Consider the following 23,635-nt stretch of genomic DNA (forward strand, 5'->3'; position numbering starts at 1 on the left):
TCCAATGTTATCATCTACTAGCACAACAACCCGTATCATGGAAGTACAGTCATTAAAATGACATTCCATACATCTGTATAATAACCATGCACCAATAAAAGAATGGGCTTATACAATGAAAAGTATGTATTTTGAAAATGCTTTTGAAGAATTTAAGAGCAGATTGAATAAATGCACCCACATAACTGGTCTGTAAAACTACCTGTTTAACTGCAGTTGGATGTATTTGCCAAATCGACTGCTGTTGTAATTCCGTAGTGTACAAGCATTTCCTGTGAAATAGTAAATCGTGTTGATAATCAATTACCTCATCATCTATGCTCTCCTTAGTGAGTTTTAGTTTAATGCACAAGATTAGTTAAACAAAAAAGGAATGGAGCAAGCCTTTAATTCTTTTTAAAAAGCTGAATACAAGTCGAATTGAAAATATCCAACATTAAACAGATTCAGCATCTTCAATTGGCCAAGTGTGCTTCAAAAACTGTGTTGTTCAGCAGATCAGGCCATTCACTAAACATCCTCCCCAGGTGCTAGCTGCAGCTTGTCCTAATGTCCTAACCCTAAACCTAACCCTAGTCATCGTTAACATCTAGGCGACTGGAGCTAATTCATTGAACCTTTTTTTGTATCCCAACTAAAATGATGTGACAGTTCCTCACGCTGTTGAATCCATGACACAAATCTATTCATTATCTGACACTATCCATTTAAGACACTACATATTTCCCTCCAGAATCATGGTTTTAAACCTTTTCCAAATATTTCATGTGTATTTCGTTTCGATCTTACTTTTGTTTAACTAGTCTCTGCCAATTACTGTGCAGTGTTTATATTTGCAAATAACCAGTTTTCCATCTGTGGCATAACAGCCTCCAAGAAACATATTGCCACTACTTCCATTGGCTTTAACTCCATATCCTTTGCACTGCTTACCAAACATACTTCCAGACTTTACCAAAATATATTAGTGGCAAACTTGTTTTCCTAAAATGAAAATAAAATGGAGTTCTATTAATTGTATCTTTTTAAGTTAGTTTTCCTCTTTCCCCATTTTTTATGTTTTTCTTTTGCCTCTTCTTCCTACCCCAACCACCCACAATTCTGTGACACGTCATTACTGTACCTGACCACAAGAGTGAGCATGCAGTCTATTCCAATATTTAAGCCAGTGATGTTCTACAGTACGCCACTAGGTGGTGCAGAATGGTCAATTTAGGATTTGTTGACCATTTTTTTAATATATTAACTCAACTAGAGAAGCATTTCCTTGTTCATTTCAAACAGATTGGCCGAGATGGTAACTCAACATATTAAAATTGTGAACACAATTTATGGTCTGTTAGTTTTGGCACGTACACTGGCAAACGTGCTATCTCAATCTAATTTTCAAATAGTGCTGCTTAGACTGTTCATTTCACGTGACTATATTGTCTAAATCTCTTCATATACACTTCTTTCTCCTGACTATTCTGTAACATTAGGGAAGTTTTTCAAATTCTAAGGCTAAGACTGTGATTTTTGATCAGCTGGAAGCACTTCCCACAGAATGAATTAGTATCAATTAAAATAATAAACGTCACAAAAATATGATCTAAATGAATTCCAATGGTGGTATCCAAATATCTCACTGGGAACATGCTGTATGTTTGGCTTGTTCATATAAAATTTATGATGAAGGCAAGTAATATTTTGTTTCTTTTTAAGAATGTGCAAAAAGTTGTATTTCAATTGTTAAAGGCTAAATTCTGATATGGGAACTGCCATGGATATTTCTCTGTCCAGTTTTATGGAGGAGGAAGAAAGCAACAATGGGGGGAGCATAGGTTCTCTTGCATCAGAGGGGGAACAGTTCACACTCATCCTTACCCACATAGTTGCATGTGACTCAGCCACATCTACCTTGCAGTATTCTAGGATGCATTTGCAGACTTTGTTTCACCAGGGAGGTAGTGACAGAGTTATGCCAGCTGCTGGATATGGAGCTGCAAACACTAACCATGAGGGCTGCACTACCAGTGGTCAGTGAAGGTCACCAGAGCACTAATTTTTATGCCTCTGGTTCCTTCCAAGTTATCTCAGAGAACACTGGCCGCATCAAAGAATCTGCAGTGCACAGGCCAATATGTCAAGCAAGGATCTGATTACTTAATGTGATGACATAAATATTAATGGGATCACTTCTTCTGGTTAGTAATTAGACCTAGATTCCAGATCCCAATAAAAAGCAATATTTCATCCTGGGAGTCAAAATATTTCACTAAATTCTCAAACATCAATTTAATAAAAGCAGAAAGCTTTGTTACCAAATGCCTCCATCACAGGATTGGAGTCTAATACTCTCTTTTCTATCCTTTCTACATTTTCTTGGCATTTAGCAGAAATGGATGAGGCAGAGACTGTGGCAAAGTAGTTCATAAGGCACCGAGATGTCCAGGTCTGCAAAATAGAAATGTCATCAATAGACATGGTTACAAAGGTTAGAAACTGATTTCTGTTGAGAGTCTCCTTTATGGATTTTGAAAACATGGCCATTCGTAACAAGTATGCATTTTTGCTTGGTTGTGTCTGGTCATTTTCCTGCCTGGTAAATTTAGCAGAAAAACTGTGTGCACGAACTCCTGGAGCACTTAAATACTTGGTTTCAATCGCATGACCAGTAATTTGCCATCAAAACATTATTGAAGAATATAACAAAGTATTGGACCTACTGTACCATGCTTGTGCCTCATTACTGAAAGAGGGACAGATCAATAAAGCCAGTTCAATGGAATCTTACTGTATTCATTACTTTTAACGATCAGTTGCTTATAATGATCAAAATCCATTTGCCAAAATTATATCCACACCAGTTACGTTATGCATGAGGTAGGTTTATTTATTAGTGGATCTGACTACATTCCTCAAGTTCAGTTCTTACCTTTCCAGCACCACTCTCTCCACTGACAATAAGCGACTGATTAACTGGTTCAATGAGACTCTGTACGTTCCTGAAGGCTTCCTCAGCCACTGTAAAGATGTGCGGTTTCAATTCCTAAAGAATAGAAAGACTTAATCTCTAGACATTTTCATTTGTATAAACAGACACTATAGTAGTAAAAGCAGTGAAAAATATTGAATTATTGTTATTAAACTGATACATTTAGGCAAGCACAAATGTGACCATGCAGCTGCTGCTAATAAACATGTCTCCATGGCAATCAAATTTAGTTCTCTGATCACATCATCACCATCAGACAAATTAAATAAGCTGTTATTCCTATATTCTCAACACACATGGCCTGGAAACAGAGGGATTTTTCTCAATTATTCAATTTTAAAAACAAGTTTAAATAGTCTGCGCAAATTTGTGGTCTGGCCACAGATTACATTACATTGAACAAATAGTTAAAATAAACTGGACGCAAATTAAATGTTAATATCTTGATTACAGAAGTTACAGAATTTGTAATCAAGGATGAATAGCATTCCGATTAATTCTTGTTTCAAGCACGTTATATCACTACTCTATACTTGAGTTACCTGTGGTTGAGACGCAGTGTGGTATTCCTTCATAATGCCAGGGGAATACAAGTTAGGCACAGGTTGGAATGGATTAAGAGCCACCAGCGTACAACCGGCATTGGTGTAAAACACACTGGTCACATATCTTGCATGCAGACATTTTAAAACTGGGAGGCAGAAAAAAAAGACATGAATTTATGCAGATTCCTTAGTATTAAAATACTGCAAGTTCTAATGCATTTCATTTTCTACAGAGATTAATTAATCAAAATTATTTCAATCATAATTCTGTATCTGCAAAGAAAATGTACATTAAGCATAAAATCCCTATGTTCACCCTACATCTCCTTTAGAATGTACTTTGGTCTTTTTAATTAGGATAATCACACCACTGTATTGTAATAATTCTCAACCTTGAAATTGGATAATGAATACAGGGAGAAACATCACCTTGATTTGTCAGGCCAGCACATTCTTCTAAAAGTAGTTCTGTTGAAGGAGCCACATCCTTAAATTCACCAATCTTCTTTTTCAGAAGATAATGGAACTGCTAAGCGTTTCCAAAATGTCTTATTTCATATTGACAGTTTTACCTCACCCAATAATATATGCTTGTCTTGTCCATTATTGATATATAGGATAGTGGGCCAGAACTTCCATGGAGTGGCAATCACAGTCAGATTGCCACTCCACTTCTTTTTACTTACCTTAGTCAGGAGCTGCACATTTCTTGCCTGACCTTCCAACTTGGACCAGGTGAGAAAAATGCAGTGCAGCCATTCAGGAATCCTCTCAGTTGAGTCAGGGAAAGGAAGCCACGCCCCTTTGTTTTATGGCAGTAGATGCCGTAAGGCTGGTAAGTTTAAAAGTCCGGCCACTTTGAGAATCCAGGGATGAGGTAGGTGTGTGGGGTAAGTGGGTAGGATGCATCGGGGATGGGGGTCATGCAGTCAGTAGAGTGGAGGTTGGGGTAATTGAGTGGAGGGGTCCAGGTGGTCAGGGAGAGGTCTGGATGGTCAGGGAATGGGGGCGGTGTCGGGAAGGTAGTCAGGAGTGTAGTCGGGGAGGAGATGGGGTTCAGGAAGGGGTGCAAGAGTAGTCTGGAGATCAAGTGGGGGCTCGTGGCGGTGGTCAGTACTACAGTTACTCAGAAGTTAGAAGTAGTTTTAATTCTAACTTTCCCTGGGTAACTATTCTGGTAAGACAGTGGGAACCATGTAAAGTCTCTGGTTTAAATCGGAGTATCAGATGGTTCCCAGTGCAAGATAATTGCCCAACAGAAGTTTGAAAGGTGGGGGGGGGTGCTCCCAGCACACCTTTGGGGTTTCCCCTGGGTACGACGCCCTGAAGATCGGAGTTATGGGCCATAGTCATACCAGAATCATATTTAAACATCCAGTATTTTAAAAACAAATACCCCACAAAAAACAAGTCACCATCTAATTAAATAGATACCTGTGGTAGTTGTCACTGGGTTGACTTTAGTGAGGTCATCAAAGTGGTGCAACTCATCTTCATTAACGAGAAAAGCTTTTATCTCCTCGAGTGCATGATTCAATGTAGTGTGATCTGAGGCCTTCTGGGACTTTTTCAAGCCATTACTCTGAAAACAGAACCATAAAACATTCAACATGTATTTTTTTCTAAAGTGTGAACCCACTTGCTTAATTTTTTATTGATAACTTGTATTCCTCTTAAGGGACAGTATACAATTTTTTTTACAGAATGGAAGTTATACAACGTATTGGAGCATTATTGCATTTGTTAAGTTACCATCAACTGTGTTGCATGGTACTGAAGTGAGTTTGTAACTTCAGTACTCATTACTCAAACTACTGAACTGAATTTGTACCCTTAGTACTCATTATTACGAAAACCCCAGTTTGTTCTTTTTGTGAAAAACTGGTCAGCGATTCAGAATCTAAAATGTACAAAAAACATATAATTTAAGTTTATAATAAATCTGGTATTAGAACTCTATGAAAACAAAAGGAGTTAGAATTTAAAAGATTGCAGATAAAATCATTGGTCACTACTTCTGTTCTTTGCATACATATGGAGCTGAGGCATTGGGGTTGCGCAGATAGGTAGAACACTGCTTTTCAACTCTGGGGTCTCAGTTTAAATCCTGCTTAGAACAATGGGGTGAAAGATTCCTCTACATGCTGGCTGTCAGGACCCTATGTGGGACTACAATAAATTGTCCTTGTTGGCAATCTCTTTCAAGAATGGTACAGGATGGATGGCATGTGGAAAAATGGAAGTGGTCACAATGGTACAGCAGTGCTATACTGAGTACCACTGAGATACAACTAGGAGGGAGCAACAAGTGACCTTGGCACACTCGATGTTGGTATCAGGTGCCTAAAATTAAAATACTGCTTGTTTACAAGCACTATAAAACCGCATATTGAAGAACACAAAGTTTTACAAGGGCATTAAATATAAAAGAATTCACTTTATACCTTGTCCTAGATGACTAAACCATCCAATTTTTCTTGACAGGTCAATCATTCTTATGCGATTTATGGAATTCCCAGTTTCAACCCCAATTCTACGTTGAATTAGCTAATTTCAGGCAGAGTGATACAGATGGGGAAGACATAAAATCAGCAAGAATTTCCAATCCTGTATGAAATCCTCCTGGAAATTTGTGAACATCAGATGAAGGAGGGCAGAACTAGCTGAGCAATCGGGCCCCTGATGGTTATTATAACCAGGTTACACAACGTTGCAAGTCCACTCAGTGACCTGGCTTGTGTGACGAATAGTCACTTCAGTGATGTACAAGGACACCTGCTGCCTGCAGGACAAGGGCCCCTTGGATCTATGCCCTTGTGGAGGGTGGTAAGATTGAAGAGGGGGAAGAGAGAAATTAGAGCACTTTTAAATTGAAAGAAAAAATAATCTAGCCCGCAATTCCATTAAAAAAAATGTTAAGCAGTGCTATTTTTGTCAGCAAATTAAAAAAATACTACTGTTGCTCCAATGTCATACAGCAGGTCAAACAGTATAAGAATGCTTGAATACAGCAGAATCATCGCAGGAATGAAAGCGTTTTCAGCCATATTGTTCTCACATTCATCATCAAGTGTGATACAAAGTTCCCCTGACCAACTGGAACAGAACGCAACATCTTGTTATTGTGAGTATCAGCCGAGTCAGTCAGATTTTTAGTTCAGTTCTTGCAGTAACTGAAGGAGGAGACCCTCCTGCTATCTATCAGGGGTCACGTAATGTTCTGGGAGTCTCCAACCAATGAGCCCTAAGTGCGGGCAATCTGGGGGGGTGGGGCTTCCTGACAAGAGTCCTCGTTTTTCAGATGTAGCATCAGAAAAGCTCTCTATAATGTTAAGTCTATCTGTTTCTTGTTGAAATCTGTCTGCATTTGGCGACGAGAGTGGGATAGCTCCGATGCTCAACTCGCCTTGTTGCCTTGTTATAGAGTACATCGAAACTTAAGAAAAAGAAAAGACTACTCACCAGGCATGCCATTCTTCGGCAGAATCGATCCTTCTGATGCGACTATGGAAGACTGGAGCTAGTATTTGGAGCGCCTCAGATTTTATTTCATAGCAAATGAAATTACCGTGAAGGAAAAGCAGAAAGCCATTCTCTGAGTGTATGTGGAAGTAAGACATACAATCTCATTTGGAATCTGACAGCCCCGAGTGCGCCCAATTCTAAGTCCTATAATGAATTAGTGGATCTCGTGAAAACGCACTTCCAGCCGAAGCCATCCATAATAATGCAGTGTTTTAAATTTAATTCCAGAGTTAGGAACCTGGGAGAGTCCATCGCAACCTATGTAGTGAACCTTAAGAACACTGCGACTTCGGGGACACATTAAATGACATGCTGTGGGACCGATTACTTTGTGGAGCTCAGGACAACGCCATACAGCACCATTTATTCGCCGAGGTCAACTTCAACTTTAAGCACACCCTAGAAATCTCCTTCGCCATGGAAAGCGCTAAGAGACTCGCAGGCTTTGCAACATACAACATGGCGTCATTCTTCACCTGGGCAAGGAGCCTACTGCCGAGTGTGGTACGAAACCAGACCCACAGCATCAAAGCGAGATGCAATATCCGCTGTTAGAAACATGAAAAGGCCTAGTAGGAATGCTTCAGCAGCAACTTCAAGATTAAATTGTTATAGATGTAGGGGTGACTACGGTCCGGACTCCTGTAAATTCAAGGAGGCAGAATGCCATTACTGCCACAAGAATGGTCATGTAGTAAGGCAATGCAGGGCAAAATCGAAACAGCCCATAAAGCAGCAAACCAATATGATTGAATTAAAAAATACAGCAGAATCTGAAGCTGCCGACACCAACATTTATTCCCTGTATAACGTAACCGCTGTAAAAACCGAACCCATCACTGTCACAGTCCAAGTTAATGAGAAGCCTCTAATAATGGAGATGGATATGGGAGCCTCAACTACAGTGGTGGGAGAGCACACTTTCAAATACCTTAGTGAAGGCAGACAGCCAATAAACCTGGAGCAGACAACCGCTAAATTAAAGACATACACTGGAGAATCTATTCAGTTAAAAGGCATCATCATGGTACCAGTGTCTTATAGGCAACAGACAGCCCAGCTTCCTGTGATAATAGTGAAAGGAGAAGGACCCAGTCTTTTAGGCCAAGACTGATTACAGAAGATCAAGCTTGACTGGTCTGTTCTGCTGAAGGGTCATGAGGACTCGAAACGTCAACTCTTTTCTTCTCCGCCGATGCTGCCAGACCTGCTGAGTTTTTCCAGGTAATTCTGTTTTTGTTTTGGATTTCCAGCATCCGCAGTAGTTTTTTGTTTCTATTGACTGGTCTGAGATGTTTTACCTGAAAACAAGAGTTCCTGAACTGCTAAGGAAATACGACATGGTATTTTGGGATGAATTAGGGAAGTTAAAAGGCATGCAGGCCAAGATATATGTGGATCCTCAGGTGACACCATGTTTCTTTAAGACCAGACCTGTGCCTTATGCATTGAAGAAGGTGAATGCAGAACTATGCCAGTTAGAAAAGCTGGGCATCATCCAACCTGCCCAATTCTCAGAGTGAGCAGCACCCATAGTTCCAGTGGTTAAGTCTGCCCAAACTATACGCATTTGTGGGGACTATAAACTGACTGTAAATAAGGCAGCAAAACTAGATAAGCACCCCGTTCCAAGAATAGACGACTTATACGCAAAGCTGGCTGGAGGCAAGTCCTATACAAAATTGGATATGAGCCAACAGTTAGAACTGGATAGCACTTTGAGAGAATATGTGACTATTAACACACAAAAAGGTCTTCATCAGTACACTCACCTACCCTCTGGTGTATTATCTGCATGCACTATCCACAAGGCACTAGTTAGACCACACCTAGAATACTGTGAATAGTTTTGGTCTCCTTATTTAAAGGAAAGATATACTGGCATTGGAGGCAGTCCACAGAAGGTTCACTAGGTTGATTCTGTGTGTGGAGGGATTTTCTTATGAGGAGTGGTTGAGTAGGTTGGGCCTGTACTCATTGGAGTTTAGAAGAATGAGAGATGACCTTATTGAAACATATAAGATTCTTAGGGGGTTTGACAGGGTAGATGCTGAGAGGTTGTTTCCCCTTGTGGCACAGTCTAGGACCATAGCGCATAATCTCAGAGTAAGGGGTCGCTCATTTAAAACAGAGATGAGGAGGAATTTCTTCTCTCAGAAGGTAGTTAATATGTGGAATTCTTTACCACAGAGGGCTGTCGAGGCTGGGTCATCAAGTGTATTCATGGCTGAGATACGCATATTTTTAATCAGTGAGGGAGTCAAGGGTTATGGGGAAAGGCAGGAAAGTGGAGTTGAGGATTCTTAGATCAGCCATGATCTCATTGAATGGCAGAGCAGACTCGATGGGCTGAATGGCCTACTTCAGCTCCTACGTCTTATAGCCTTCCAGAGTCTTTTGCAAGGACTTCCCCAAGTGGTATACCTAGATGACGTTCTGATCACAGGGTCAACTGAGACTGAACACTTGGCCTACCTGGAGGAGGTGCTAAGAAGGTTCATGGAAGCCGGCGTACGGTTAAAGAAAGAAAAATGCACATTTCAAGCACCAGAAGTTACTTACCTGGGTCACGGGGTGGATGCCATGGGTTTGTATCCAGTAGAAGAGAAAGTTTGGGCAATAAAAGATGCACCATCGCCATCCAATGTAACCAAACTCAACTCCTTCCTGAGTCTGATCAACTACAATAGCCGTTTCTTGCCTAGCTTATCAACTGTGTTGGCGCCATTACACTTGTTGTTAAAAAAGAATCAACGTTGGTCGTGGAATTCACAACAGGAAGAAGCCTTTGTGAAAGTAAAGAAACTGTTGCATTCGTCTTGTTTACTGGTACACTACGACCCATTGAAAGAGTTGGTATTAACACGTGATGCCTTTCCTTATGCTGTAGGGGCCGTGTTATCATATATAATGGAAAACGAACCAGAAAGGCCCATTGGCTATGTCTCAAGAATCCTCTCCACAGCCAAGAAGGGTTATTACCAGTTAGAAAAGGAAGGTTTATCGGTGGTATTTGGAGTGAAGAAATTCCACCAGTACCTACATGGATGATATTTCACCAGTGTGTCGGACCATAAACCATTAATGGGTTTATTCAGTGAGGATAAAACCATTCCACCAATAGCATCAGCAAGAATACAATGTTGGGCTCTGATATTACCTGCGTATGAGTATACCTATATGTACCGTCCTGGCTTACACATTGCAAATGCAGATGCACTCAGTCGTCTCCTGTTACCAGACAGCATTGTACATGCTCCTGTTCCACAAGAAGTTGTGCTATTACTGAATTTCTTGGCTTCTTCGCCTGTGTTTGTGAAGCAAATTAGAAATTGGATGAACAAAGATCCAATATTGTCGAAAGTCAAAGACTTTGTTTTGCAAGGATGGTCAAATTCACCTATAATTGAAGATTTGAAACCATTCCATGCCAGAAAGAGTTAAGCTGTCAAGATGGAATTTTGTTATGGGGATCAAGAGTTGTCGTCCCATCACAAGGTACTCTTGACAGAGCTTCACAGTGCGCATCCAGGCTATCAAAGATGAAAATGCTTGCACAGAGCTATGTCTGGTGGCCAGGCATTGACAGTGACATTTAAAGCATGGTCAAGCACTGTCTTCATTATCAACAACAGAAGTTGCTTGTTTCAGCTCCTCTGCATTCATGGGAGTGGCCTGGTCGACCCTGGGTTAGACTACATATCAGTTATGTAGGACCATTCTTAGACACCATGTTTTTGCTGATTGTAGATGCACATTCTAAATGGATGGATGTATACAAAGTAAAATCGCCAACATCGAGTGCAACTATTGAGAAGCTGCGTCACTGTTTTAGCATACAGGGCCTACCTGAAATCATCGTTTCTGATAACGGTACAGCCTTTACCAGCACAGAGTTTCAGAAATGCATGAATCTGAATGGAATCAGGCATATTAAAACAGCCCCTTACCATCCCTCATCAAATGGTTTAGCTGAGAGAGCTGTACAAACTTTCAAGTCTGGTATGTAAAGGTCATCAGTAGAATCTCGACTTTCCCGCTTTCTTCTCAGTTATCATACAACGCCACATTCGACTATGGTTTCAACACCGTCTGAATTATTGATGAAACGCCGCCTATATACACGGTTAAGCCTGGTGTTTCCAAATTTAGAAGGGAAGGTAGAGCGGAATCAAAGTAATCAAAATTTGAACCATGATATACACGGTAAAACTCGCAGTGTAGGTGACACGGTATTCGTGCAAAATTTCAGAAGTGGACCTTGTTGGGTTCCTGGAACCATTGTCTCAGGGACTGGTCCATTATCTTTCCAAGTACAAGTGGAAGATAGAATTGTTCGTTAGCACGTAGATCATATCCGTGCTAGTGATACATTCCAACAACCAACTATTCTGCCTGTGATTAACATCGAACCGTCAATTCCTGAGGTGACTGATCGACCTAGAATAGATATGCCCGATGTCTGTAGAGTTTCCAAACCCAGAATTGCCACCTTCTAGTGACGTGTCCCATGCTGCAGTTCTAGATCCTGTTGAGGAACCTCAAGTGGTAGAGCAATGCCGCTTTAGCCATATAAGGAGAGCACCTCAGAGACTTGATGTTGTTGAATATTCAAATGTTTCCCTGTGAGTAGAAATTGTAAAAAAACTAAAGGGGGAGGAAATGTAGTAACTGAAGTTATAGCCTCTCCTGCTGACTTTCCGGGGTCACGGGAGGCTCTGACCAAGCAGGCCTTGGCGTGGGCAATAAAGTGGGGGGGGGGAGCTTCCTGAGGAGAGTCCTGATCGAGCATGTAGCACCTGAAAAGCTCTCTCTAATAAAATGTATCTGTTTCTTGTTGAAACCTGTCCCCTCCTCCGAGTCATTACAGTTCTTCTGAATAAGACTGCAATTCTGTAAGAGCTGCCTCACATAAGATTAGTTTTAAATTAAGTATGGTAGAAAATATGGTACAAAATTGCAAAGCAATTAGTACCCTTCAAATGAAACACCAGGGAGCACATGGTTGCCCACACAAGGAACAAAGTTTTCAGCACAAAATAAGTGCACATTTACAGGTTAGCACTATAGATGCTCGAAGCAAGCTTGGCCCTTCTCAACATGTCCTGCCTATTGCATATCAGGAATTGTTTCCACATCAAACAATGTTGACCTGCATTAATGGAGGACACTGCAAATCAGTTTGATTAATACAATGCCTGTATTTAATACCGCAACCCCTCAGGGCAAGGCTGTTCTAGTGTCTTATTAAAGCAGTGGAGAAATTTGAAACTTAATTCCTCCCTCGGTCTTGGCCCTTCACCTATTTGCTGCTGCTGATGATGATTCTCTCCGTCTTGCAACAACCACTATCTTCACTTTTTAAAATCAAATCCCAAGTGGGATAGCTTTGGCCCAGTGGATTCAAGCCACACTCCAGAGACTTGAGCACAAAATCTAGGCTGGCACCCCTGTGCACTACTGAGGATGTGCCAGACTGTCAGAGGTGCCATCTTTCAAATGAGCCATTAAACAGAGGTCCTGTCTGACCTCCCAGGTGAATGTGAGAACTCATGACACTGTTCGAAAAGCAAGGGTGTTGCCCCAGTGTCCTGGCTAATATTCCTCAATCAACACATAGAAAAAAAATTAATGAACAGACCATTTATTTCACTGCTGGAAGCTTGCTGTGCACAAATTGACTGCCATATTCCTACCATAACTTATATTTATATAGCACCTTTAACATAATATAACATCCCAAAACTCTTCTCAAGAGCATTAGGAAACATGGCACCAAGCCACATAAGGGAATATTCAAATCAGATGACCAAAAGCTTAGTCAAAAAGGCAGGTTTTAAGAGGTGCCTTAGAGGAGAAAAGCGAAGTAGAGAGGCACTACAACAGTGACGATAAACAGTTTTGAAGATTGAGAATACCTGCTTCTGCTGCTACTTCACTCTCCTCTCCCCTGTTGTTCCTGACCTCCTCTCGTCTCTCATCCATCCCACAAGATTCTCTCACTCAGTCATCTTTCTTCTTTTTCTACCAGCACCCCTCACCACCCACTGCCCCCCCGCTTCAACTTTCCAAGCTAATTTCTTTCATGAAACCCCACCCTCAGTTCTCAAGTTCTCTTCCCCACTAAATAACATCTCTTCAACATTGCTTTTCTTTCCTCATGCACCATCTATATCCTATTCAAATCCAACTTTGGCTTGGCATAAATAGGCTGTCTAGCAATAGGGAGTCACTGAGAGAAGTGATAGAGAGGTCAAAATGAATGACACCATCATATATGTAGCAGCTGACCTATGCCTGCAGATGATATCAGCCTGTAATTAAAGAGTGGGATTAAGACAGACCTTGCAGGGAGTTCTGAGTTGACATTATCTGGCTGGGAGCAAGCCTCGACTGGAGATTTGAGTTTGTAAGTGGACAAGTAGGAGTGGAACCACAAGGGCAATGAGCTAAATAATGGAGGAGAATGGTGTGGTTGGCCATATTGAAAGCTATGGAAGATTGAGGAGGATACAGAAGGATAAACAATTTGTTATTTGTAACTATGGCTTGGGTACTGTCAGTGCTGTGAGCAGACTAAAACCTACAGTGAAGGGATTGAAATGGGAGTTTTTGGGAGAGGTCTGGGAGTTGATGACATATCTGAGGACCTTAGAGAGCAAAAGGAGATTAGAGATTGATGTGGTAATTGTAACAGATGGATGGACCCAAGGTAGTGTTTTGAGAAATGGTAAAGATAGGAAGAGAAACTAGAAAAGGCACATAGGTGCAGGGTGCTAAGTGAGCATGGAAAAGAGGGAATACAGCAGAGACACCTGAACAATGGTCTCAAATCTTGGGGACAAAGAAGTTTGGGAGTTCCTCACACTTCTTGGACGTACAGCTTTTTCATCATTTAATTTTTCTCCTTTATTTTACATTAACTCAGCTGAGATCTTCATCTCCTGCAGCATGATACCCAAAGTCATTCAATACACATCCATTCCAGCACGGCCTTAGTTACTCAATGCATGTCCAATCTAATTACACCATACTTATCCACTCCTGTAATGCCTGTTTGATACTCCTACCTTTTATCTCAATCTACTTCAATCTCAAGTACAGCTGAACCCTCCATGTCTTCTGCTCATTTTTTAAATTCCAAATAGTTTCAGTACATTTGAGACACTTTCAATTTATTTCATATTTCAGCAGCCAAATATAAAACATCATTCATGTTCATTTGGACTTCATTTACGATAGCGAAAAAAATCAATCCAGACATTTTTGTCCATAAATATATTGTGTATTTATTGCACTCGGGGCCAAAAGAATTTTATTGAATAATTTATGTTCTTATTTGGAAATGTGCTCTGCAGCTCTCCAGAGAATACCTCTGATGAGGTATGTAGATGCATTATCTGTTAGAAGGCTCTTTGCATTTCTGAAACAAAATAATTAGAAAATAATTTTATGTCCTCTTTCCAAATAATTGCTGTAATCAGTAAGTCTCAATCTCTTTAAAAACTCTGTCAGTTATTAAGGTTAGCTGACATTCTATTAGCTCAGACAGCTTTAAACACAGAATTTTCAATGAACAGTAGCAGTTTGAGCCTACCAGTGTGATTGTTGTTTATGACTAGTAACATATTTCAAAAACAAACCAAAATATGGTTCCATCAGTCACAGATTTGGTCCTTTATTTTCAAAAATAGCAAAGAGCTCACCCACTTCCACATCCTGCTTCAACCTTCTCATGGGTTACATATTTAATATATTCAGAGGGGTTACTGCAAGCGTTTAAACATAGAACCAAAGGGTTTATTCCCATACATTATTTAGCCTTATCATAAAGATATCTGTATTTCTTCATTTTATCTGATAGAATTAGCTGTGACAACTATTTCATCTTGGGATAACCTCCAACAAGTTTCTGCAAGTTTGTATTCTGGCCAACATCTTCAGTTTGTTTTGTGCTTTATTTGCTTGTTCAGCATTTCTAAAATTGGCCAATGCTTTTAAAAGTTGAAAACCAACTCCTCCAATGTTTCAAATGATAAATGAGGAAAAAGCTGAACCACCCAAATCAAGCTTGGTTCCTGGATTCAACCCCCAGTGTGTCTGTGCTAGTTGGTCTCAGCCTGGGAGGCAGTACCATAATTGGCTTGATACCCCTGGCTTATGAAAAGTGGAAAAAAAACTACTGAAATTAGCCAGAGCTCCTGATCACTCCCAATCATTAACCAGGAACCACTGCACCACTGCTAGAACTAGCGAACTTCAGGCAAGAAAAGGCTCATACTCAGCTGCAATATTTCACGCTCAAGTAGCCTGCCGAGACTCGTTGGCAGATCTCACACATAAGCAGCAGCTGCTTAAATATTTTGGAAGTCAAGTAGCATGTAAGTAACCATCCTAAAGTAAAAAGCCAACACCTTAAAGAGCAAGAATTAAGGCGGTGGGGTGGGGGGGACCACAACGAAAATCAGAAATTTTCTCTCAAACAAATTATTAGCACAATATGTTTGTTTTCTTTTTGACACTAGTTGTGAGGTGATAAAGACTTCTCAAAATATGTGGCAGACACTACAAATAGGGTGAAAAGATAATCCGTGCCATTTCTAGCCAGTTTTATTCTACAAATATCTTCCACTGCAACTCTCTAGATGGTATACATGTCCAGGACTCAGGAGGTGCATTCACACTACATGCAAATTTCTGCTCCAAAAATTAACTGGAACATCTGGAAAGCTTTATTCCGATAACCATATTAATTTTTACAGTGACAGTTACAAACATTTTTTGGGAGTTCAATCTGGGCAAAAAGTGGTCAAACATCTTAAGCTTTTGCATAGTTTACTAAATTACCAAATGATTAGATTGACAAGTTCTTCTCTCTAAGAAAAATGGACAGGTATTCTGAAATATAAACATTTGTATGTGGAACATAGAAACTCAGTGGGTGCAGAATATTGAAACAATATCTGTGAGAATAGATGATCTCAGTCAAAGCCAGTATTGTATAACACTAGATGCCACCATGACCAAATCAAGTTACACACTTCCAGTGACTGTTTTAGCAAATCTTTGTTAATTTTCTGGGTTTCTTTTCTAAAACTAGGATTTTTACAAAAATCTTCAATTTCCAAAAGGACGAAGAAATATTTAAATGTACCCTTTTCCGTCTGGTTTATGAGCCAGTGTGGTGCCTCTGCTTGGTTTTTATACATTTGTCCCTCTCCAAGTTACATTCCAGCACTTGTATCTGCAACCGGATCATTAGCCTCAGTTTTGATTTACTAGACAGATCAATAGTTTGCAAAACCATCCTCTACTCCTGGAGGATGTTTTGAGCTATTTTAGCAAATAGCTCAAAACAAATTTTCCCAAATAAGCATAAATAATCAATTGTAAATAAATGAAAATGTAATCATATTTCCAGCAGTCATTAACGTTAAACTGAAGTCAAATAAAGATCCAATGTTTCGCTGTGCTAGAGGTCTTTTCCAATGAAGTGCCCTCCAACTTTGGTGTCACCACAAAATTTGCTTTATGAACCATTGAACACTGATCTGTGCACAACACAAGAGGCGGAATTTACCCAGAATTGCACTAAGTGTGTTAGTGGGCAGGTAAAATGGAGTCCTACCTGCTGATGAAAATGGCCGGTTTTCACGTTGTTTCTTCCGGAGCCTGCCTCATTATATATTCACTCCCGCGAAACACATCATTTCCATGGCGGGGGGGGGTCTCATTCGCCTGCTCATCATTACCTTGCTGCTGCATCACGCCGGCCACCATCTTTAAAAGACAGCCGCCAGCAAAGCACTCATTGCCACCAGCTCACCACCGCTGCCTAGGAGATATGACCAGCAATGGCAAAAAGACTGCAGCCCCCCACGTCAACAACGGGTCCCTTGAGCGACTGCTGGATGCCATGGAGGCCTGTCAGGATGTGCTCTACCCCCACTCTGGCCGCAGGATGGGTAGCAATGTCACCAACCAGGGTTGGGAGGTGGCGGCAGCAGTGGTCAGCGCGAACGCACTGCAGAGCAGGACAGCCACCCAATGCTGAAAAAGGATGAATGATCTGCTCCATTCTGCCAGGGTAAGTCACTCTTTTCATCACTCCCAACTCTCACACTCTCAAACCCATCGCACATCCACAGGCCTCACTTACTGCCAGTGACAACACCATTCACTCTTTCACACTCACTGTCATTGTCCTCATCCCGTCCATGGGACCACTCACCAGCCACACAGGCCAGGCATACTTATCATCTGGCCCAGCAGGGCCTGATACACTTTCGCCATCTCTATCCATGCCAGGACAAACTGGCACACAACAGGAGGGAACGGTCGAAGACAAGTGGAGAGTTGCCAGAATTCTGGCGATGGCCAGGACCAGTCTGTGCTGACAGTGAGGTCGGTGCTGCTCTACCAAGTGAGGAACCAGCAGTGCAACATCCATCAGACAACCATGCCATAAGTAATGCATCCTCTTTCACCAGGCCACAGCCATGCACTAATTATCTCCCCTTGCTTTCACAGGCACATCTGCCAAACAGCCGACAGATCTAACGACCCAGAGCCTCCATGAAAGCTTTGAAGAAACCTCTGAAGAGGAATCTGAAGGCAACCTCCCTGAAGTCCGTCACAGCGCTCACCCACACCCTCCACCAGCACAGAGACACACACCTTGGTGGGACCTAGCTTTAGAGTAGCCTCGAGATCACAATCTGGTGAGCACATCACACTGTCTGATCCACAGCAGGCGGAGGCAGGGACTTCCTAGGTCCCCGGCACTCGAAGGGCTGCTGGAGGCCAGAACGTTGCTGAGTCTGAGTCAGATGACAAGTCCCTGGACTCGGTCATGTCACAGTTGCTGGAGCTGCAAAGGCAAGCTATGGAACAACAGGAAAAGATGTCCGTTGCTCTCTTCAGATTGCAAGGCACTATGAAGGAGTCCGTCCGTCTTCAGGCTGAGGTGATAGCGCCGGCATTGCTGCGCACCAAGGTCAACACTGGCAATATGGCGGCCGCCATGGAGACCTTGTTCCAGGGTGTCACTCCTGCTGTGCGGGCTTAACTCCATCATTGATGCCATAGTTGACTTCCAACAGTGTGTACACGAGAGGGGTAGTGGGCAGCTCGATCTCACTCCAGCTAACCATTCCGCTCATGGAGTCAACTGGGGGGCCCTCAGGCACTCATAGGGAGGAGGATGAGCTGGTGCACGCTCCGGGGCCAGCCACCCAGATGCTCTGGGAGTGGCCAGCCCATCTGACTCCCATCTCCCTATGACCTCCGCAGATCCAGCTTCACAGGCTGAGCAGGGTGCCACTGCCACACAACAGGACCCTAAAAGCAGGATGGGGCCCTCCAAGTCTCAGCCCTCATGAGGACACCCGCCAAAGTCATCACAGATAGGGCGTCACAGTCAGCAAGCTGCGCTGTGGATGTCCAGGGAGCACCAAGACATAGCAGCAGGGTTAGGAAAGCTAAGGAGAATTAGTTGCACCGCCTGGGCACGGGTGTTAATCACTTGTACATACTGTTCACTATCATCAATAAACTCACAAGAATGTCTCCCAGCCTATGGCTCCTTGTTCTGATGAGCAGTGTTCTTGTCACTCAGATGTGAACCTTTCTGCACAAGATAAAAGGTAGGTGTCTCGGCCTAGGGCCTCTTCTCTGTGCGGCCTTCAGACCACAGTGATGATCCAGCCTCACACTCCCTGGAAACATTACTGATGCCTGCACCTCGGCAGTGCTGGTCATTGCCGCCAGAATGTAGTGGGCAGGCGCCACAGAGTTCTCTCATACTCAGCACCTTTTAAGGTGGGGCTGGCCCTCATCACACCGGCACCTGCAACCAGTGATGTTGTGCACCCGCTCCTGAAGGGCTGATGTGCTGAAGGCAGACACAGCATCAGGTGCGTCCTAAGTTTCATGGTTGCATCTCTAAGATGGCCCTGATCACGGGGTGCAAGGGAGCTGCCCTCGCTCAGATATGAGTCAGACATTCTCAGAGACTATGTGAAGATTTATGGAGTGTCCTCACTACATGGTGTCATCATCCTCCTGCGATCGAGTGACTATTAACGCCTCCCCTGCATCTCCATGACAAGAGCACTCTCACAGAGGGTATTGGTGCTGCCATAAGCCAGACTGGAGTCAAACGTTCACAACTGCGATGTAAGGATCTATGGGGACACATCACTGCATGTCGTCATCATCCTCCACAAATCTGGCAGCTTTGATGGCCTCCTGAGTGCACCTGCCTCATCTAGAAATTGAGCACCATGGTCACTTTCACAGCCACTGGCAGTGGATGCCCTCCATGTCCCCTTGGTGCCAGGTCCTGCAGTAAGTGGCAGATGTGAGCCACCAGGTCCCTAGACATGCGCAGTCATTGGCGACACTGGTTCTCAGTCATCTACATGAATGGCAGGCGGCCTCTGTAAACCCTGGGTGTCGTTAGGTGCTGACCAGCCACAGCTCACTGTCGCTCCTGGGCAGCGTGTATGGGAGCCCCTGCTGCCCCTTCTTCATGAGGTTGCTGCCCCTGCCTTTGTGCAGCCAGGTACCTCAGTCGCTCTCTCCTCCGTCTTCTATGGTCTCTGTAGGCCATCAGGGATACAGCCAGGTCACCAGGGTCCATGAACCTGACATGGTCCTTCTGAAGCATGAAAGAGAGAGAGAGAGACATGGTTATCATGGCTGTACTCAGCACCTTTCCTGGCCCTGCGTGACCGCCCCTTAATGCTTCCTGGAGAGTGCTGGTCACCCCTCGGATGGCCAGAGATAAGTGCACTGCATGGCTGCCCTGTCAACCTGCGACATGGGGGATACTGGTCCAAATCGGGATGCTGAGATTGCAAGGGGCTGTGAGCACCTCCAGCAGTGAATGCTACATGGCCAGCATTGGCGAGGAGATTGTACAATGTGTGCAGACCAACTGCTCCATGGTCCAATAAAGTGGTGGCGGACTCGAAGTCTGTGCCGGGTGGGGGAGGGGGTGCTAAGGTATGGAGCCTTTGGTGCCTCCGCGTTGCTTGCATAGGCAGGCAGGCTAGGAGCCTGACCCCAATCATATCACTGTGGCTGCGCCTGATCTGTCTTAGTTGCAGAGGCATGGTCAGTTTATACAGGGGTCACTAATGCGTGGCCACTTCCATCGCTTACCCTGCCTCCACCTCCATTGCCTGTGTGCGGGATGCAGCGCCAGGGTAGCCCTTGACCCCCTCCCCAACAGTCGCCTCCAAGGCTGGCCAGCACTTACCCCCCCAGACAACCCCTACCCCTCAGCAGTCGCCTCTGAGGCTGGCCAGCACTTGTCCCCAGACACCAACCACCCCTCAGCAGTTGCGTGTGGGGCCGGGCATCAGTCCCCCCCCCACCCCCCCCCACCCTCACCACCACCCCCCCTCCACCACCCACCGACGCCCGAGGCCTGTAAACAACAGGCAAGCTGTGGAGAACGCTGCTGCTCACTCACCTCAGTTCCCCCAAAGTGAAAGCCGCCAAGTGCACGTCACCTGCATGCTGTTGTGAAACACGTCAGAGTGCTTCCCCGCTGATATGGATGGACGAAATGGCAAGGTCCCAGGAGCCTGGTGGTATAGCCTTTTAATTATGTGCTAATGTATTACAATTAGCTCCCCACCGACCGATGGCAGGAAACGCGGCCTGTCTTCACGACAACGTGAAAATTCAGCCCAAGGTTTCTATGCCCAAATGTTGAACAACTGCATTCTATCCATAATAACTCAATTGTGACATTTGCATACTTTTAAAATAGTTTTACAATTGTCTAAATGCATATCCAAAGGGCAAATACAAAAATTCAAAAAGTTACAACTATTGGAAGTTGCGGGAGTGAAATCCATGCACTGCAGCCAAGGAATTGCTCACAAGCCAGGACAGTAACTTCACAGTATGCATCGTGGTTGCTGTGAGTCACTTCTAGCTTGCTACTTTTGTAACAGAACACCCACGGCCCACTCTGAAACAATTTCTATAATCCTACTAATGACAACATGACATTTTTCAACAGGGTGGAGTTAGACTCAAAATCTGTTGAGGACTTGACTGTTTCCATAAAGTCAGACACAGCAAGACTCAGTAAGGGAGACGAGCCGATTCTTACTGTTTCAGGGGAGGAGATCCTTGGAACAGCAATATTGCCATGCCTACCAGGAATTTAATGGCTCAACTACCAGCTTCGAAAAAATTCCGCCCATAAACACTCCAACACAACCTTTCCATTAACTTATTTCCACTGTAAAGCCAAATTTAATAGGTATATATAATTTTCAACATACTTTAAACTGTTATTTAAACTATGAGTGTTATCGTAAGAGGTTACATAAAACTACTCAAAATCCAGCATTGCAAGTTCAAACAAGTCACTGAATCGTGTGGTTACCACTCCCAGTCTTTGTAAAGCAGAAACCACACCAGCTACAATTAAAAAAATATTTAAAGTGCAATTCTAAAATATATTCAAGGAATCATCAGCATGTTCAGGGCATATTGTACAATTTTGTCACAAATGAAATGCACTCAGCTTTATCATTTCTATGATAGTCGTGGTGAGGTTAAAAATCAAGTTTCTTCTGGATCAAATTTCTCCTCTTTTTAAAACAAAATTTTCTCAAATATCCTCCTTTCCGGAAAGAGCTAGTTGTTCAGGAGAGTATTTTCATTATTACCAGTCACCCCCTATAGCTAACCTGAATTGTCATTCCTCAGGCATTAGTCCAGATAGCAAGCCAATCAGCTGTGGTATACATCACAGTTGAGCTTGATCCTGTTACCCACACACAATTCCTGACAGATATAGAGATAGAGAAAGTCGATTTGGAAATACTATAAAAATTCAAATGATTTTTACTTTGGGCATCGGTTAATCGGGAAAAACAGATTACAGTTAGGAATCTTGGATGTTTTTTTTTTCGTTTCCTTGCCTGGGCTTCTCGTGACCAAAAAGAGTAAATGTTTAACAAATGCTGCTGCCATTATAATAGCAAATTTGCATCTCAATGTCGATATAATGCCAACTTTGTCTGAGAAGTAAAGGAAGACCCCTATGTATAATCATACTGATTATTCTCCAGAGATCAGCAACAATAAATTAGTTTGGTGACCAGACACTTTAATATCGGAAAGACCTGCATTTGTGCACCTTTCACGGACTTCAAAACACCCTTCGGCGCTTTACAGCCAATCAAGAACAACTGACGTTTAGTCACCGTTAGCATGTTTGTGATTTCAAATTCGCAGGTTAAGGTTGGCAGCGTTTCTATATTCCAGAGTTTAGCATCGTTTTATATCCTCCACCCCCCCCCCCCCCCCCGTCTTCCCCAAACTTTGCACACTTCAAATGTTTAAAACAAAAACTGTAGTTTGCCTCACAATCAAACAAGAGCAATCCATACAGAAGGTGGGGAAAGTGTACAGTGCACTGGGACACATGAAGGTGACATCGCCCTTGTGAGGATCATTCCCGTTACAGGAAAATAAAATCACTTCGCCTCATTCACACTCCCGAGTGCAGTAAACTCCGGACAGAGGGGGGGTTAGCAGGCGGTGGCATGTGGCAGCTTCAGCCCCTAAATCTGTCGCCTAACCTCCTGCTACCTTGTCCCTAACTCCCCCAGCAATGAGCGCCCGATCCCCAGCCCCTTTACCACCCCCCCCCCCCCCCCCCCCCAAGTCGCCTGTAGCCCACAGGCCCACCCCCGCTCTTACCTGGCTCCCTGCTGCTGGAGGGTGGGCTCTCCGCTTTCGGTCAGCGGGGCTGCTCGAAGCGGCCATTCCCGCTCTCCGTTCCCGGCTGATCTCGCGGGATCTGGCGGCTGTTCCCGTTCCCCTGACCTTTCACCTCAGTCCCCGCTAGGCCCGGAGCCTGATCCTGAGCAGCCGGGAGCGGGAGCTTCGCCGCCTCTGGATGAGCAGCCGCGCTCTCTCCCGGTCTGTGTGCTGGGCCGCGGTGGCGGTGAGCACCAGCCTAGTCCAGCGCCCTCAACAGCTGTGAAAAAGCTTCGTTGGTAAACCACACAGTTGAGCAAAATAATCTTCATCCGAATGGTTTTGATTCTGGACGTGTTGGGCTGACATTGATATATATTTTTAGATGTGATTCATTGCTTCTTGTGGCGCTCACTGGATGGTACCTTTGCCTGTTTGTGGGGATGACAATGTGAATAAACACAGAGCACGAAGACTTGGGTTTATACCTCCAGTGCCTTACAAGGTAACTTCTGTATCGGCTGTGCCATCAAGTGGCTGTCAGATGCTTTCCTCGTTCTGGATGAACTACCCAATGCCCACTTCTAAGCACTGCAATAGCCAAAAACTCAGGAGTAACTTCTTTTGGACAAGGAATAAGGACAAAAACAAGAATGCCTTTAAAATGGGCATCTGATACAAGAATGTTATAGGATGACTCTTAAAAACCTGTTTGATCTAGTAAGATCTATTTTATCTCCCCAGCTGACCTAACAGAAACAACCTATCCTAACTCTAGGCATAAAATAAAAACAATACTGAAAATATTCAACAGGTCAGGCAGCATCTGTGAAGAGACAGACAGTTAACATTT

The 23,635-nt window shown here is 43.3% G+C and overlaps 1 protein-coding gene across 2 annotated transcripts in view; it reads right to left on the minus strand.

Moving 5' to 3' along the window:
• The window catches only part of myo19 (myosin XIX), a 55,012-nt gene extending 32,121 nt beyond the window's left edge, over window positions 1-22,891 (minus strand). For both annotated transcript variants that reach the window (XM_078548624.1, XM_078548625.1), the window contains exons 1-6: window positions 22,783-22,891; window positions 4,957-5,104; window positions 3,520-3,668; window positions 2,918-3,031; window positions 2,304-2,436; window positions 203-272 (exon numbers count right to left, since the gene is read on the minus strand). In XM_078548624.1, coding sequence (XP_078404750.1) covers window positions 203-272; window positions 2,304-2,436; window positions 2,918-3,031; window positions 3,520-3,668; window positions 4,957-5,104; window positions 22,783-22,848 — 680 coding nt within the window. In that variant the 5' untranslated portion in view covers window positions 22,849-22,891. The remainder of the gene's footprint in view (window positions 1-202; window positions 273-2,303; window positions 2,437-2,917; window positions 3,032-3,519; window positions 3,669-4,956; window positions 5,105-22,782) is intronic.
• Between the last annotated feature and the right edge of the window lie 744 nt (window positions 22,892-23,635).

This window comes from Cetorhinus maximus, chromosome 9 (assembly GCF_964194155.1).
Source record: "Cetorhinus maximus chromosome 9, sCetMax3.hap1.1, whole genome shotgun sequence".
Lineage (NCBI taxonomy): Eukaryota > Metazoa > Chordata > Chondrichthyes > Lamniformes > Cetorhinidae > Cetorhinus > Cetorhinus maximus.